General features: G+C 36.3%; 1 protein-coding gene across 1 annotated transcript in view; it reads left to right on the forward strand.

Moving 5' to 3' along the window:
• Nucleotides 1-14153, forward strand: part of ADAM11 (ADAM metallopeptidase domain 11) — a 91534-nt gene that overhangs the window by 33569 nt on the left and 43812 nt on the right. Inside the window, exons 6-10 of the mRNA XM_014076414.2 lie at nucleotides 2188-2273; nucleotides 2877-2943; nucleotides 8358-8427; nucleotides 10687-10754; nucleotides 13043-13117. Coding sequence (XP_013931889.2) covers nucleotides 2188-2273; nucleotides 2877-2943; nucleotides 8358-8427; nucleotides 10687-10754; nucleotides 13043-13117 — 366 coding nt within the window. The remainder of the gene's footprint in view (nucleotides 1-2187; nucleotides 2274-2876; nucleotides 2944-8357; nucleotides 8428-10686; nucleotides 10755-13042; nucleotides 13118-14153) is intronic.

A 14153-nucleotide genomic window follows, 5' to 3' on the forward strand; every position in this document is an offset into this window, starting at 1 on the left:
TGGACAGAGCTGGCTCTTTAGCTCTTCATCTCTTTGAAACAGAGATGAGCACTGCCCCCTAGAGTCAGGAACAACTAGCACATATGTGCAAGGGGAATCTTTACCTTTTAGTATTTATTTATTTGGTTAGTGGCCACTTAATTTAAAACAATAATAGCAAAATGGAACAAATTTAATTCAAAGTTTATTTAGCATATATTACAAATCACGTTTTACTTTATATCTCTACTGCTGTAAAAATGTTATATTCAAATAATGATAATGTAATTTTAAAAAAACCACCTATTTCTTTTAGCTATTTGCTTTAGAGCTACCTAAAATAGTAGCACACAAAAAAGCAAAGGGGGTGACCATTTAAAAATAATTAAGAAAACAAAACCTAGTGCCAGAAAAATACAACTGAACACTCACACATCTTTGATGTAACAAAACATAAGTCATTAAATTTGTTTATCTTATCCACAGGAGGAGTCATTTTTCAACAGCAAAGTGCACCTATTTGCATTTGGAAGGCCTCAAGTTCAGTTTATTGATTATTTTCATAACAATTTTATTACAAATTACAGCAACAAAAAACTAATTCAAACTTTAAAAAGGAAAAAAAATGGATACAAAAAATAGAAGATAAAAAGAAAAAAGAATATATTAAAGAAAAAAAGATATATAGAAAGGAATGTCTTCCCTCTTTATCACAAGCATAAATACTTTTAATAATTTATTAAAGGTAAAGATTTCTTCCCTGTCTGAGTCATGTGTGGCTCTAGGGGTCAGAAATGCTGATCTCCATTTCTTGGCCGAGGAAGCCAATGTTTTCAGAAGACATTTCCATGGTCATGTAGCCAGCATGACTATACACTGAAGTGCACAAAACGCTGTTATCTTCCCACCAAAGTAGTACTAATTATCTACTCACATTTACATGCTTTCAAATTGCTAGGTTGTGCAAAGCTCGAATCTTGAATCCAGGTTGGATATATCCAGTGCCCCCAATAACTTATTACCTTTTCTTAAAATAAACAAAAAAAATCTCTTCTTCCCATACCCCATCTGTTATTTAGAAACAAATTCTTAAAACCTTGTCATTTCAACTCCAATCATCAAAAGTGCATGAGTCATCATAGAGATAACAATATATGTGTTTTAACCATGATCAAAAAAACCAACTCTATATTTCTTAAATTTATTTCTAACTTTCTGATGTTTAGTCACTTCAAATAATGCACTAGAAATTTATTTCTTTTCATTTTTTTCTTGTCCCATCTCATAAAATACCTTCATAAAATATTTATCTGGGCTTACTCTCTTGCTTTGTTATTTGTATATCCCCTTTAATTATGAATATATCATCTAATTACTTTTGTACGTCCATGTAACATTTTGTTTCATAATTCTTACAGCATTCTTGTAACATCATTCTTATGGCATGTTATTTTAAAACCCACTTTTAAATTTGTCTCAGTATTGTCTGATAAAACTTGTTCATTTTTCATAATATCTTTTAAATAAAATCTACCTATAGAGGCAGTCACTGTCAAGATTAACTTCTGGGTCCATTGTTTAAAAATATTCTTTAATATATCCAATATTAAAATATTTTGCTCCATTCTGTATTTGTAAGTCAAATTTAAGTGTTTGTCTCTTTTTATTGTAACCTTATTTGCTTCTATTTCATTTAGTGTCCAATTTTTAAAATCTTGAAGAATTAAAAACAAATGTATTTTCCTATGGGAAGGATTTTTTATAATCAATTCCAAACTCATATTTCAAATTTATCTTAGTCCATCTGTTACTTCCTAAAAAATGCTTTGGCTCTTTGTTTCAAATAGTTTTTAAATCCTTAAACTTGTAGTTAAAACATATTTCTTTATCCCACCCCCCCAAATGTTCTCATTCTTCCTGCTCTGTTTGATACTCTATTTTTCTGATCTCCAATAAACCGACTGCACATATTTATTCCACCCATCCTTTGAGTGAGTGATGACATCAATCACTATTTTCTACATACTCCCCTCTTGTTTCTGGAGTAGCATAGAGGATCTGAATGGTAGTGCTGTGGTGGAGAGATTTGATTTGTCTCTTGCTAGTTGGTTGCTTATTTTGCTTCTTGTATTGAAGAACAAGCCAATTTGCATTACAAGAACTTAAGCAGATAAAAGGAAACATGATGTTTTGTTACATCTCTTTTAGGGACCAAATGAGCACTGTTACTATCAGGGCAATCTCCGTGGAGAAGCAAACTCTTTTGTGGCTTTATCTACCTGCCATGGCCTACAGTAAGTAAGGAATGGTGAAATGGGAAAAGCAACCATGACAAAGAAAGCCTGGTTTCCATCAAGGCAAAGTCAGTCTGTGTGTTTTTTTTTTAAATTGACTGTTGGATATTGCCCATGTTGGGATCCTTTGTAGATAAGAAGTGGTTTAGTTAGACACTTAAAAATTAATAACTCTGATAATAGGCATTTAAAAAATAATAATTCTGATCAATCAGAAATCTGATTAAAGTTGCTACTTCAGTGCTGAGTGGGCTTGTGGGTGATGTCAGCACGGTGCCATTGTGGCTTCTATCATACTGAAAACGTCAGTTTAGCGCCTGTGAATAATATTTCCTAGTAATTCTTAAGGGCATATAATCTGCATTTAGACATTTCTTGGTCCAGATTCTGTTTTTATTTCCCTGAGTGAGAGAAATAAGGAATGTCAACTATGGCTGCTTCATGGAAATGCTTAGCATGCGACTTTTAGAAACATGCAACTTTGTCCTAATGAAGTTACTGATGCCTGCCTGAATATTGTTTCTTAATTTTTTTCTGCCTAATGTAAATATAGTTTCCTTTGTGTTTTATGTAACCTCTTCGTATTTCTTTGCACTTCTTCAGTGGTGTTTTCTCTGATGGAAAAGACATGTACCTCCTGAAGCCTCATGATTCACTTGAACATCAAGCGGTAAGGAAAGCGTGTCCCGGGCTGTAATTCCATCACTGCCATAGAGATACCTCACTTGTGTTTCATCCCCAGAGGTGAAAGGAAGTTCGTGTTGGCTCCCTTCCCTCCTGTAAACTTCTGTAGATATTGGGAGTCTGTTCTAAGTCAGCATCAGTGTCAAAGTGAGGTGTCTGGGCAAAATTACTGGCATTGAATTGCAGAGGCCCGGATTCAAATCTCTCTTCAGCCAGAAAGCTCACTTGAAGGATATCAACAACCATTGTCCATCAGACCAACTGACATTACTAGGTTGTTCCTAGGATAAACGGTAACAATTAACAAGGTACACAGTAGCTTTAAGCAATAGTGACATATAAGTATAATACACATAAATTCTATTTTGACTTTCTTGGCATAGTAACAGGAAGAGAGAAAATTGCCAGCTTTAAATGTGAGGTCAGACGCATGCAGGGATAATTAACTCCAACTTTTATCAAGAAGTTTTTGTGTGTTTTATTTTTCTGAACACTTTTCGTTATACACTATAATCAGTGTATTGATTTTAAAATTGCCTTTCTTTCTCCCAAAGGGATAGGGAGGCTATTATGGTTGCAAATCCTCCAGAAGTTGCTAAAGAAAATGCAATTTTCAGATTCTAAAATTTCTGCTCCAGTATGGAGCTATTTCATATCTGGTTCCAAAGAAATTGGAATTTTCCATAGTGCTAAATGACTTAGGCAGCTTCTAAATCTGTTCTCCCCCTCTCCCCCCCAACTTGGCCTAACATATTTCCAGCAGCCACTCTTTTGTAAAAGCCATGAAAAGGAATTTCCCAAGGTGCTTCCTTTGAATGTTGTTACCATAGCAGCAAAAGGAAGGAGACTGCCTCTTTTTTCTCCCAGATAATCTGCTTCCCCTACTTTCTTACTTCTCATCTACCTCAATTTGCACACATGTTTTACTATTGCTTTATTCCAATCAATCATCGATGAAAAACATGGTAGGGAAATATTATAATATTTTACTCAAAAAGTATTGGAGAAAAAAGAAATTGCAATAACATAAACATGAACTCCAACTTAACATAAGAAACATGAGTTTCAACATTAGGGTGTTTGAATATTGTAATTGGTGAACCAGTAAGAAAGAAACAATTTTTAAGGATGAACAGGCTGTTCTTCAGTCTAGAAAAAACATAACACCTTGGTGTATATGGCACTTCCATAGAGAATCTTTTCAGCAGTTTAGAAACAGTTCCAAAGCTGTGAGATCTCACAATATTGGTTAAGAGAGAACTGAACACATGCTTCTTTTGGCTTTTCACCAGTTTATCTAAAATTGGGGCAAAGCTGATGGTTTTTTTTTTTTTTTTTTTGCAAAGTTTCAGATATCTAAAATACGTAACTGGTTGTATCTCTCACAGATGGAACTCTTGCTTCCTCCCTTTGACTATTCCTGTGCTATATGCGCATGCTATTAATTCTCAGGGCACTTAAGAGAAAAGATGGCTAAGCAACTTTGTGGCTTTCATAACATCGCAGGGATTGTTTTGACACAACTGACCATAAAAATTAAAGCAAGAACATGCTGGTAGTTATTTTCTGTTACACATACTCTGTAAAATATTTTAATATCAAAATATTTTTTGTATCATATAAGCTTTGCCAGGTAATATAAAGAGGAATGACAGAACAATAAAGATACAAAAAGCAAAGTAGAAGTTAAACTACTAATAAAACATAAGTAAAAATATAATAATAATAAACAACCTTTAGTAGTGCCTTTGCTCATTCTTTCCACTTATTTTCCCAAATGCTAACCACTACCAAGATATTTTTTGCTGTACTTGGACATAAAATGGTGGAGGTCATTATTAGTACCTAAAACATTTTATTTATCAGTTTAATTGATTTTTTTAACTCTTTTCCTAGAAAACAGTCTGAATTTGCTGTGTAATGTAATTTTTATAATTTATTTATTCAATTTATATAGCTGCCCATCTAACATATGTGATTCAATGTAGCTTGAAATAAAATACACAGTATGAAAAAAATAAAAATGAAAAAGACAATAGTGGAGTCTCATCCAATCATACAGCCAGGAGATGATCTTTGTCACATGCGTAAGGGTCCTGAGTTTGAGCATAAAACTAAGTTTCAAGTCCTTATGGAAAGAAGCAGGGATGGGTCCAGCCTAATCTCATGGGGAATGATATCTCAAAGGGTGAGCCCCATAGCAAAAAAGGCTCTTCTTCTGGACCCCATGAGCCAACACTCATGGGGCAGAATCCAGAGCATGCTGCTCCTGGCAGGGTGGGTTCCAGCTTCTTTTACTGCCGGTTCACTCAGGGCCGTGCTTTGGGCGTGCACGCTTGGTGCACGCCTCCTATGGCGCCGCCAATAGAACCAGTTTGGGGGCGTGGCCAGCCAAGTTACTTCCTACTCGGCCGAACCAGTCCGAACCGGTAGGAACCCACCTCTGCCTCCTGCTGGGTCAAACAGGATGGTAGAGACAATTGGGAAAAGATGTAATTGGGAAAAGATCAGATGTAGTCCACACACCTTAAAGTTGCCAGGTTTGAGTTAAATTGTGGCTAAGTCTATCATATTAGTGCATATGATAATTTATTTATTCAATTTATATAGCTCCCCATCTAACATATGTGACTCAAGGTAGCTTGGAATAAAATACACAGTATGAAAAAATAAAAATGAACAAGACAATAGTGGAGTCTCATACAATCATACAGCCAGGAGATATTGATTCCCCCCCCCCAATATATAATAGCTCAGTGTAGCAGACAAAAAAGACCAATACAATCAAGATATTAAGGTAAAATGTTCATAGTTTTATGGACATTTAGATCATGGGTATTTACCATTCATTTTATGATGCCTGCTGAATAGAGCAGTAAATGCTTGACAGAAATTTTAGTTTATTCTATCACTTGTTTCCAGGACCCACCCACTATTCCCTCCAATAAGTCATTAACTCTGATCACTTTTGCATGTTTCCCTGCCACTTGCCAGTGGGGAAATTATGGTCTGGTTATTATTATGTTTGCTAACCTTTCCTTCAGTTAACTTTTTTTTCATCCTGGACTCATAAGTGGTGTTGAGTCTTAATTGGGGCTGTTCAATACAAATCAGCCAGCCACATTTTAGCCTGTTCTTTTCTACTAACTTCCAGTTTATTAGATCAGTTCATTTAGTGACTGCTAAAAGTTACAACACTAAAAAAAGTAACTTCTGTCTGTTTTTCACACTCATAACTATTGCAGCATTCTAATGTCACATGATCAAAATTCAGACTTTTGGCAACTGACTCATATTTATGATAGTTGCAGTATCCTGTGGTCATGTGATCACTTTTTGTAACCTTCTGACAAGTGAAATCAATGGGGAAAGCAGATTCACCAAACAACCATGTTACTAACTTAACAACTGCAGTGATTCACTTAACAACTGTGGCAAAAAAGGTCATAAATGTGGCAAAAGTCACTTAACAAATGTTTCATTTAGCAACAGAAATGTTGCTCAATAATGGTCCTAAATCAAGGACTACCTATAACACTAGAAAACATAGAGTCTGATGGATGGAAATGCACATCAATAGTTGAAAAATTGACTAGAGAACAATCAAAGAGAGCTTTATAACAGAACATTTGTTTATACGTGAATATTCCACATTCTTTCCCTGCCATCCATGTTAAAAGATTTATGAATGAGCAGGAAGACATAAGACTTTGAAGAGCTGTCTGTGATGGTAAATGTAATGTTGTGCTAGCTCGAGTATGATGCAGTTTGTTGCAAAAGGACCCATGAGGCTCTGAAAAATAAAATAATGCTATGTGGTGTAGAAATGATGGGGTAGCATGGCAGGCAGAGGCCAATGTGGAGGAGAGGGAGGATGAAATTAGCTAAGGGATGGAATCCTGAAAATTGAAAACTATGCCATACATAGAGGGGAAGTCTGAAAAATGGGATTGCAAAAAAATGAGGCAGTAGCAATCTTTACTGTACACAGAGAATTTTTTTTAAAAAAGGGAAAAAAGCAGTTTTGCATTATGTGATTAAAAAAAACAAAACAAGTGCTGTATGGTCTGGAGAAATTCAGAGAGGAGAGTTAAAAGGAGACGCCCAGAGAAAGAGGTGGTTAATTGCTAAATAGGGACCTTTCTACAACATCATGGTTCCATTCCCCAATCCTTCAAAAGCAGCCTGGAGCTGATTTGCAGTAATTTTCACTTCTAACGAATTCAAAATGCTGAACACAGCATGAGCCAATCAGTTCTTCCTACCAGTTGCCCACCCGAAGGCTCGGGTTAATGGCATTCAATCAGTACAATTCCAGCAGGTTGCACTCACATGCTTGGTGATGTAAAGAAAAAAAAAGTTGTTGCTTTTGCTCTATGAGAAGCAGGGGCAATTTACTTTGAGTGGGACCTTGGAGTCAAGGTGAGGTACATTCTCCCTAATGGAAAACAGATTGCCGATAAATTCTTCAGAGTTCTATCAGTGCAAATGGAAAATTTGCTTTTGACCAATTCTAGATGTGGTAGCAACTGAGCCAAAAATAAATCAGTTTAGATGCTGCATACAGCATAAGAGTATACACCTGGAGGCATCTTCTGAAACAAGGCAAAGATGCTATGTGAAACACAGGTTACAAAAAAAAGTCTTCCTTTGTGGCTATGGCTATGCGGGACACTAGAATTAGCCCTTACATTTGGCTTTTCAGCTCAAGATTATAGGGTAATGAACATCAGTGTAGAGATTGGAACTATGGTAGCAACTTATGTTATCTTTCCAAACAATATACACTTGTCTGGAGAACTGAAGGCACTTTAAAAGCAAAGAATCCTTCAGTGTGATTTTAAATTCCTGCTTGTTTGGAGTACAAGTAGTATGAATGTATTTGCACGTAAGCACATTTTCTATAGGCCTTCAAATAGATATATGTAAAGGAAGAAACTTGCTATCATGAGCTTTCCTATTCTGTGATAATTAATTCAACTCTCACATTGTTTGAAAAATTATCTTAATATAGACCGAAGAGTGAATGAGATTGCAATGAGTGGTGTGATGGCCTAGTGGCAAAGATTTTTGCCTCCCATTCGGAAGGTTGAGAGCTCAGTCCTAGGGAGTGGCAGATGTTCATCTCTATCCAGTGGCCCAAACTCTACCCCGAATTTAGGCATTATAGGGTCACAAAAAGAGAGTTTAGTTAATTAAATTGCACAATTCTTACATAAGGATATAGGCAGCCTGGTTTTAGTCTTCCTGTCCATTAGTAAAAAAAGTAAAGGATTGTATATAAATAACAATACTATGAACATTTTAATTAAACTGAAGTGAATTAAGTATTGCCTGATACCAATGTAAATACATGCTTTTTGTGGTAATAATTTTTTCTTTTTTTTAAATCTCCTGCAGCAGGAGCAACTTCCTCACCAGATCAACCAGACACCGGTACCTCGCATGCCCAGTGGTTGCACAGAACCAGGTAAACATGTCTTTCTATCAAGAGGTTTTGGTACCTTGTAATTAATTTTGGATTTTGGATAAATGAGTTTCCAACTTTTACCTCTGCATTCCTTTAAATTTTTGGAATTCTGTTCTTACCATAGTCTCAATAAATTAGATGTATTCTAATGCAAATCTGTTGCATTTAATTTCTGTTGAGTACTGAGATATAAACGCATCCTCAATGAATGTTTCATTGCCAATCTTTTCTCCTGACTTATTTATTTGTTCCTTGGTAGCGTTTTATTTTCACTTGTTTTCTTTTCCTTTGGGTGTACTTAAGGTGGATAATTTTAACCAATTTCATTGTATTTAAGTACAATGACAATAAAGATTATACTTATACTTAAAAAACCCATTAAAAACCCAGATTAAACGTCCTAATAAAATAGATAGCATAATCATCTAATAGTTGAAAGCCTGTTTAAAGAAATGATAGGATTTTTAAAGGAATATGTTTCATACTCTGAAAGAAACACAAGAAGTCTTCTCCTGAATTTAAAGTGGAGAGTAGATTTGATTTTTATTTTATTGCATTAATTATTGTACTTTATTTTATTTATTATTTTATTTTATTCAATTTATATAGCCAACCGTCTCACATTTGTGACTGGGCAACACACTGTTTCAAAACAACTAATAAACAAAATATAGGAAAACAGTAAAAACAAAATAATCATTAAGATCAAATAAAAAACTTAAACTAAAATTACCATGTCCCCCCCAAAGCCCCTCGCCCACTAAAAGGTAGGCAAGTGCAAGTCGTGGATCAATCATAGCCATTTCTTTGCTATATTTTACTCCAGTTGCAACTGCTGAACACTCTTCAAGAAATAGCCTGAACCTTTTCTCCCCAATGTCTAATGGAATATGTAGCCAGTTGAAAAATTTCCTTTGTGGCCGGATAACCTTGGTTTTAACTCAGAAATCACAATATTGGTTCTCACCTTGAGCTACTTGCTATTTTATTAAGTTATCTGAAGTGCCATTCACATGCATATAAAATCCAATACTAAGCGTACTTTAACATGTGAAGATTGCCCAGAGTCTTCTATGCTTCTTGCAAACAGGAAATTTCCTATTTAGGTTTCTATCACATGCTACCCCAGGATTCTTCAGAATTCGGGCCATTTTCCAGTTGGAGGAAAAAAAATTTTTCCCCTCAAATTAATTTTGATGATGTTCATTTTGGAATGGAGAAACTGCATTTTTTCCCCCTGGTTACATCCCAAAGAATAATTGGAGTTTACAATACTATCTCTCACTGGAAATACAGTAAATCTTTTGTTCAGAAAGAAATGGTTTTCCATTGATTGATATTGTGAAAGATAAATGCAGTTAAGAATTCCTGGACACAAGTTACTGAAAATGAACAGAGTGTATGGTGTATGAATACTCATGCAAAATTAGAACTAAATATGTAGCTAAATTAAAAGAAGATCTAATTAAATAATAATTGTTGGTCTTATTTTAAAACTTAGAATATATAAAGGGCAAATAATCTAATTCATTAACCCTCATCCTGCCTATCCTCACCTCTTAGGAAAATGCTTTTCACCTAGGAGCAACCCAGATAGTGTTTCGTACCCGAAGTGCTCAGATCTTGACAATAAATAGGTTCAATCTGTTATGTCTTTGAGTGTCCAGTAATTGAGATTTATCTATGAAATTTTGAAAACTCCAGGGACTGTTCTAGAAGATTTCTGTTAACCAAAATGAAGCTCTGCTTTGCATACACCGAGGCTCCATGAAAACATATAGCCAATTATTTGTTGGCAGGATTTTTTCTTACCAAAGAAGGGAGATGGGTTGAGATGATTACGTGTCTCAGGTACCCAGCTGACCTGATATAGATAGCTGTGACACTGAGCTATAATACTTAAGACATGTTTTCTGAAAGGAAGGCAACAACTATCTCTTGTATTTTTGCACTGAGTTTGAATAGAAAGCAGCAAAAATATTTCTTCCAATAGATGGTGAGCATTAAGATGATTTCTTCTCTCAGACATCTCAACTGGTATGCATTGGAAGAAATCATATCATATAAATTAGTAGTGGGTAGTTATGCTAGATATTTTAGTATAATTGTATCAGAATGATATCATAACATTATGTCAGTATATATAGAGAGAGTTTTCTATACTGTTCCTTGTCTGATCACATCATTTGTCCTTTGATTACCTATTTTTCCATATATGATATCCTTCTTCAATATATAATACGTGTTCTTTTCTCCCAGAGTGTTTATTTTCTGCATTGAACAACTACATTACTCCTGGGCTTCCTAAACTGCGCCGAAGAAGACAGGTAAATTTACTACCTTACAGTAATCACCAGTTTTAAAAGCAGAAGAGCAAGAATATGAATTTACTGTACTTGAAAAACAGAACACAATTTATAATATGACCTATCAAAACATGACCTATTATGCTGGGATGGTCCAGACCGGTCCAGACCTTCCTCTACAATCTTTTTCTGCAATTGAGAATCAAGATCACATGACGTGTTAATACCACTTTATAATGTCTGGGAAACACCATTCTTGGAATAGTACATTCAGTTTTGGTTGCCACAATATAAAATAAAAATGTTGAGACTCTGGAAAGAGTGCAGAGAAGTTTAACAAAGATAATTAGATAATTATGAAGAATAGTTACATAAATTGGTTATGCTGTGAAAAGAAGGACTAGGGATAAGTCTTCCAATATCTCAGGGCCTGCCACAAAGAAGAGGGGGGGAGTCAACCTATTCTCCAAAGCACCTGAGGGCAGGACAAGAGGACAATGGATGGAAACTAATCAAGGAGAGAATCAACCTAGAACTAAGGAGAAATTTCCTGACAGTTAGAACAATTAATCAGTACAACTATTTGCCTCAGAACTTGTGGTTGTCCCATCACTGAAGATTTTTAAGAAGAGAGTGGACAGCCATTTGTCCAAAATGGTATAGAGTCTTCTGCTTGACCAGGGGGGTTGCACTAGAATAGCATACCCAACCTTTCCAACTTGGCAGCCCAGCCTGGCACGAGCGGAAGGTGCTTGTGTTCACGTGTGAAGCTTTACTTGTGCAAGTGGAAAGTGCCTGCGTGCAAAGCTCTGTTCATATGTGAGTGGAGCTTCATGTGCACATGCTTACTCACTGTTCACGTGAGTGGAGCTTCGCTCACGTGCTTTCCCATTGCATGTGCAGTCCGGTTTGAAACCGGCTGCCATCTGGCAGTAGGCTGTGGCCTGGGGGTTGGGGACCCCTGGACTATAAGACCTCCAAGATCTCTTCCAACTCTGTTATTCTGTTATCTTCATGGAGTTTGCTTCCCATGCAGTATACAACCAGACATAAGCAGTATTAATACTTTACACACATGTCAATCTAAAAATCTCAGAGTCCCCATACTCAATGAACTATCATCCAATTTTTCAAAATACAGGGAAGACACCATGTTGTTCTCTTTCTCCCATGGAGGCAATACTTTCCTAAGCAATCTATTAGTGCCTACTTAAGGCTTTTCAAAGAGGAAATGTTTCATAAGAATAGAAGTTATTTATTTGCATTTATGTTTTATAGGTACTGATAAACTGCTTATTCAAATTAAGCACTGTTATTTGGAAAAATTTGTAAGTCTTCAATTGTCTAACTTGGTCCAATTTACTTCATTTATTTATTCTTTTAAATGGATAGCACAAAACAGGTTAACTTCTCTTCCTCTATATTTTTGTATATTTTTAAGGGTATTGGTCTAGAAATCAGGATACTCTAAGTTTTAGTCCTGTTTTAGCCATGAAAATATAAAGTAATAAAGGCAAGATAAAAATCTAATAAATAAGATTAACAAAGATCCTTGTTTATTTCATTTGAAAATCTTATTGTAAGAAATTCCTTTACTATTTTGGGATTGCAGTTAAATTTTTATTTTAGAATAACAAATGGCAGCTAGATAAATTCTCACATTCCAAACAGCAAGTCTTGTGAGCATCCCAATTAGTGCACTATAGCATCATGTTTAACATGTTGGATTAAAAGTATGAAAATCTAGGTTCAAATCCACTCTCAGATCAATAAGTGTATGAAGATAATCTCTTAGCTCAACCTATCTCACATAGTTATTCTAGGGATAGAATATATACCCCAGTTCCCAGATGAAAGAAAACAAGAACAATGCAATAATAAAATATTAATTACACTTAATATTGCATAATTGTTATTGAAAAGAGAGGTATGAAAGTGCTGTGATTAAAATCATGTTTGGGTTAGTTTTGACTGATTATATACAACATCTTAAAGTTTTATAGCATTCCACAACTTAGAAAGCTTGATGTATAATATATACCAGCTTTCTCCAGTTGCACTTTGGATGTATTGAGCTGCTCTTAATACTTAACTATCTGCAGGAATTAAGCTGTGCCTAAATAACACTAGGTTGTGGAAGATTGATGGAATCCAATCCTCTGATTGAGCTTGCTTACTATAAAATGTAGGAGAACGAATATGGGAACATACAAAGGCCTGTGTATGAAATATGTTCCTGGGCACGAATGGAGAGGCCCTTCTTAGAGCAGGAGAGTTACCAATGTAAATGTGTCTTCTTCCCATCCCAGGTTCACCGAGGTCATCGGACTGTCCACAGTGAGACCAAATTCATTGAATTGATAATTGTTAATGACCACCAACTGGTGAGTACTGATAATGGCATAGAAAGACAAATGTGGATGGGTTTGTTTTTGCAGATCCTTTAAAATGCTTTGTGGAGAGAAGCAAATGAATTGCCTGCCAAACCTGTATCTTTGAGCAATTTGGCAAATAAAAATCAGAACGTTTTTCCTTTCAGTATCTTAAGTCTGATTTCTTTTCTTTTCTTGTTTTTAAATTGGTCAGTATATCCTCTGTCAGGATCTCTTTCACAATGCTATTCGCAATTCAGATAAACTGTCCATCAGCTGAGCTTGCTGGATCAATATAATTACACTGTCAGTATGACCAGTGTAGATTGATAAAGTACAGACAAAGCTTTCCAAAGATACTATGTCTTCCATTCTGACCCCTCCTCCAGCCTGTGAGTAATGCAGACACAAGCTTGGCTATTTGCCACTCTTTAATAATTACAACTCCGTTGGCTGAAAGCCCAGACAACACTCTCATGGAAGAAGGGTTTCCAACTTGGCAGCCCAGCCTGGCACTAGCGGAAATACAAAACAGACCAGACAAGAGTTCCTCAAAACTGTTACGAACGGTTGTGTCCTGCAAAAGGACCCCTCCCAATTTCTCACTTATATACTCTCTTGGGAGGGGCCAAGCCACAACAATCTGGGCTTGATTATTGCTTATGAGTCTGCCTCTGCAGCTGCTGCTTCCGTTTCTCCGCCCTCCTTTGACTGGTGTCAGGAACAAACTGCCTTGAGTCCTCCCCACTGCTCCATGCCTCAGGCACCTCCTGGTGGCCAACCAGCCTCTCTGGTCCCTGCTCTGAACCCTGCCCAGGGTCCTCCACATCTTCCATAGCAGACTCATAGGGTTCCTCACTATCCGAGTCCATCAGCAGCTCAAATGGATCCTGCTGGGCCACATTATCCCTCATCACAGGGCCCTTCCCCCAGGTCTGATGCTCAGGGTGCAGCCTCGAGTGATATTGTGTATGGTAGACCTGCACCAAAGCAGGGGCATGTATGTCCGTCGCATCGACCCGAGTCCCCCTATCCGACCCGTCGTCCT

The sequence above is a fragment of the Thamnophis sirtalis genome, unplaced genomic scaffold (assembly GCF_051295495.1).
Source record: "Thamnophis sirtalis isolate CommonGarterSnake01/CBP01778 unplaced genomic scaffold, rThaSir2_p1.2 scaffold_4, whole genome shotgun sequence".
NCBI lineage: Eukaryota > Metazoa > Chordata > Lepidosauria > Squamata > Natricidae > Thamnophis > Thamnophis sirtalis.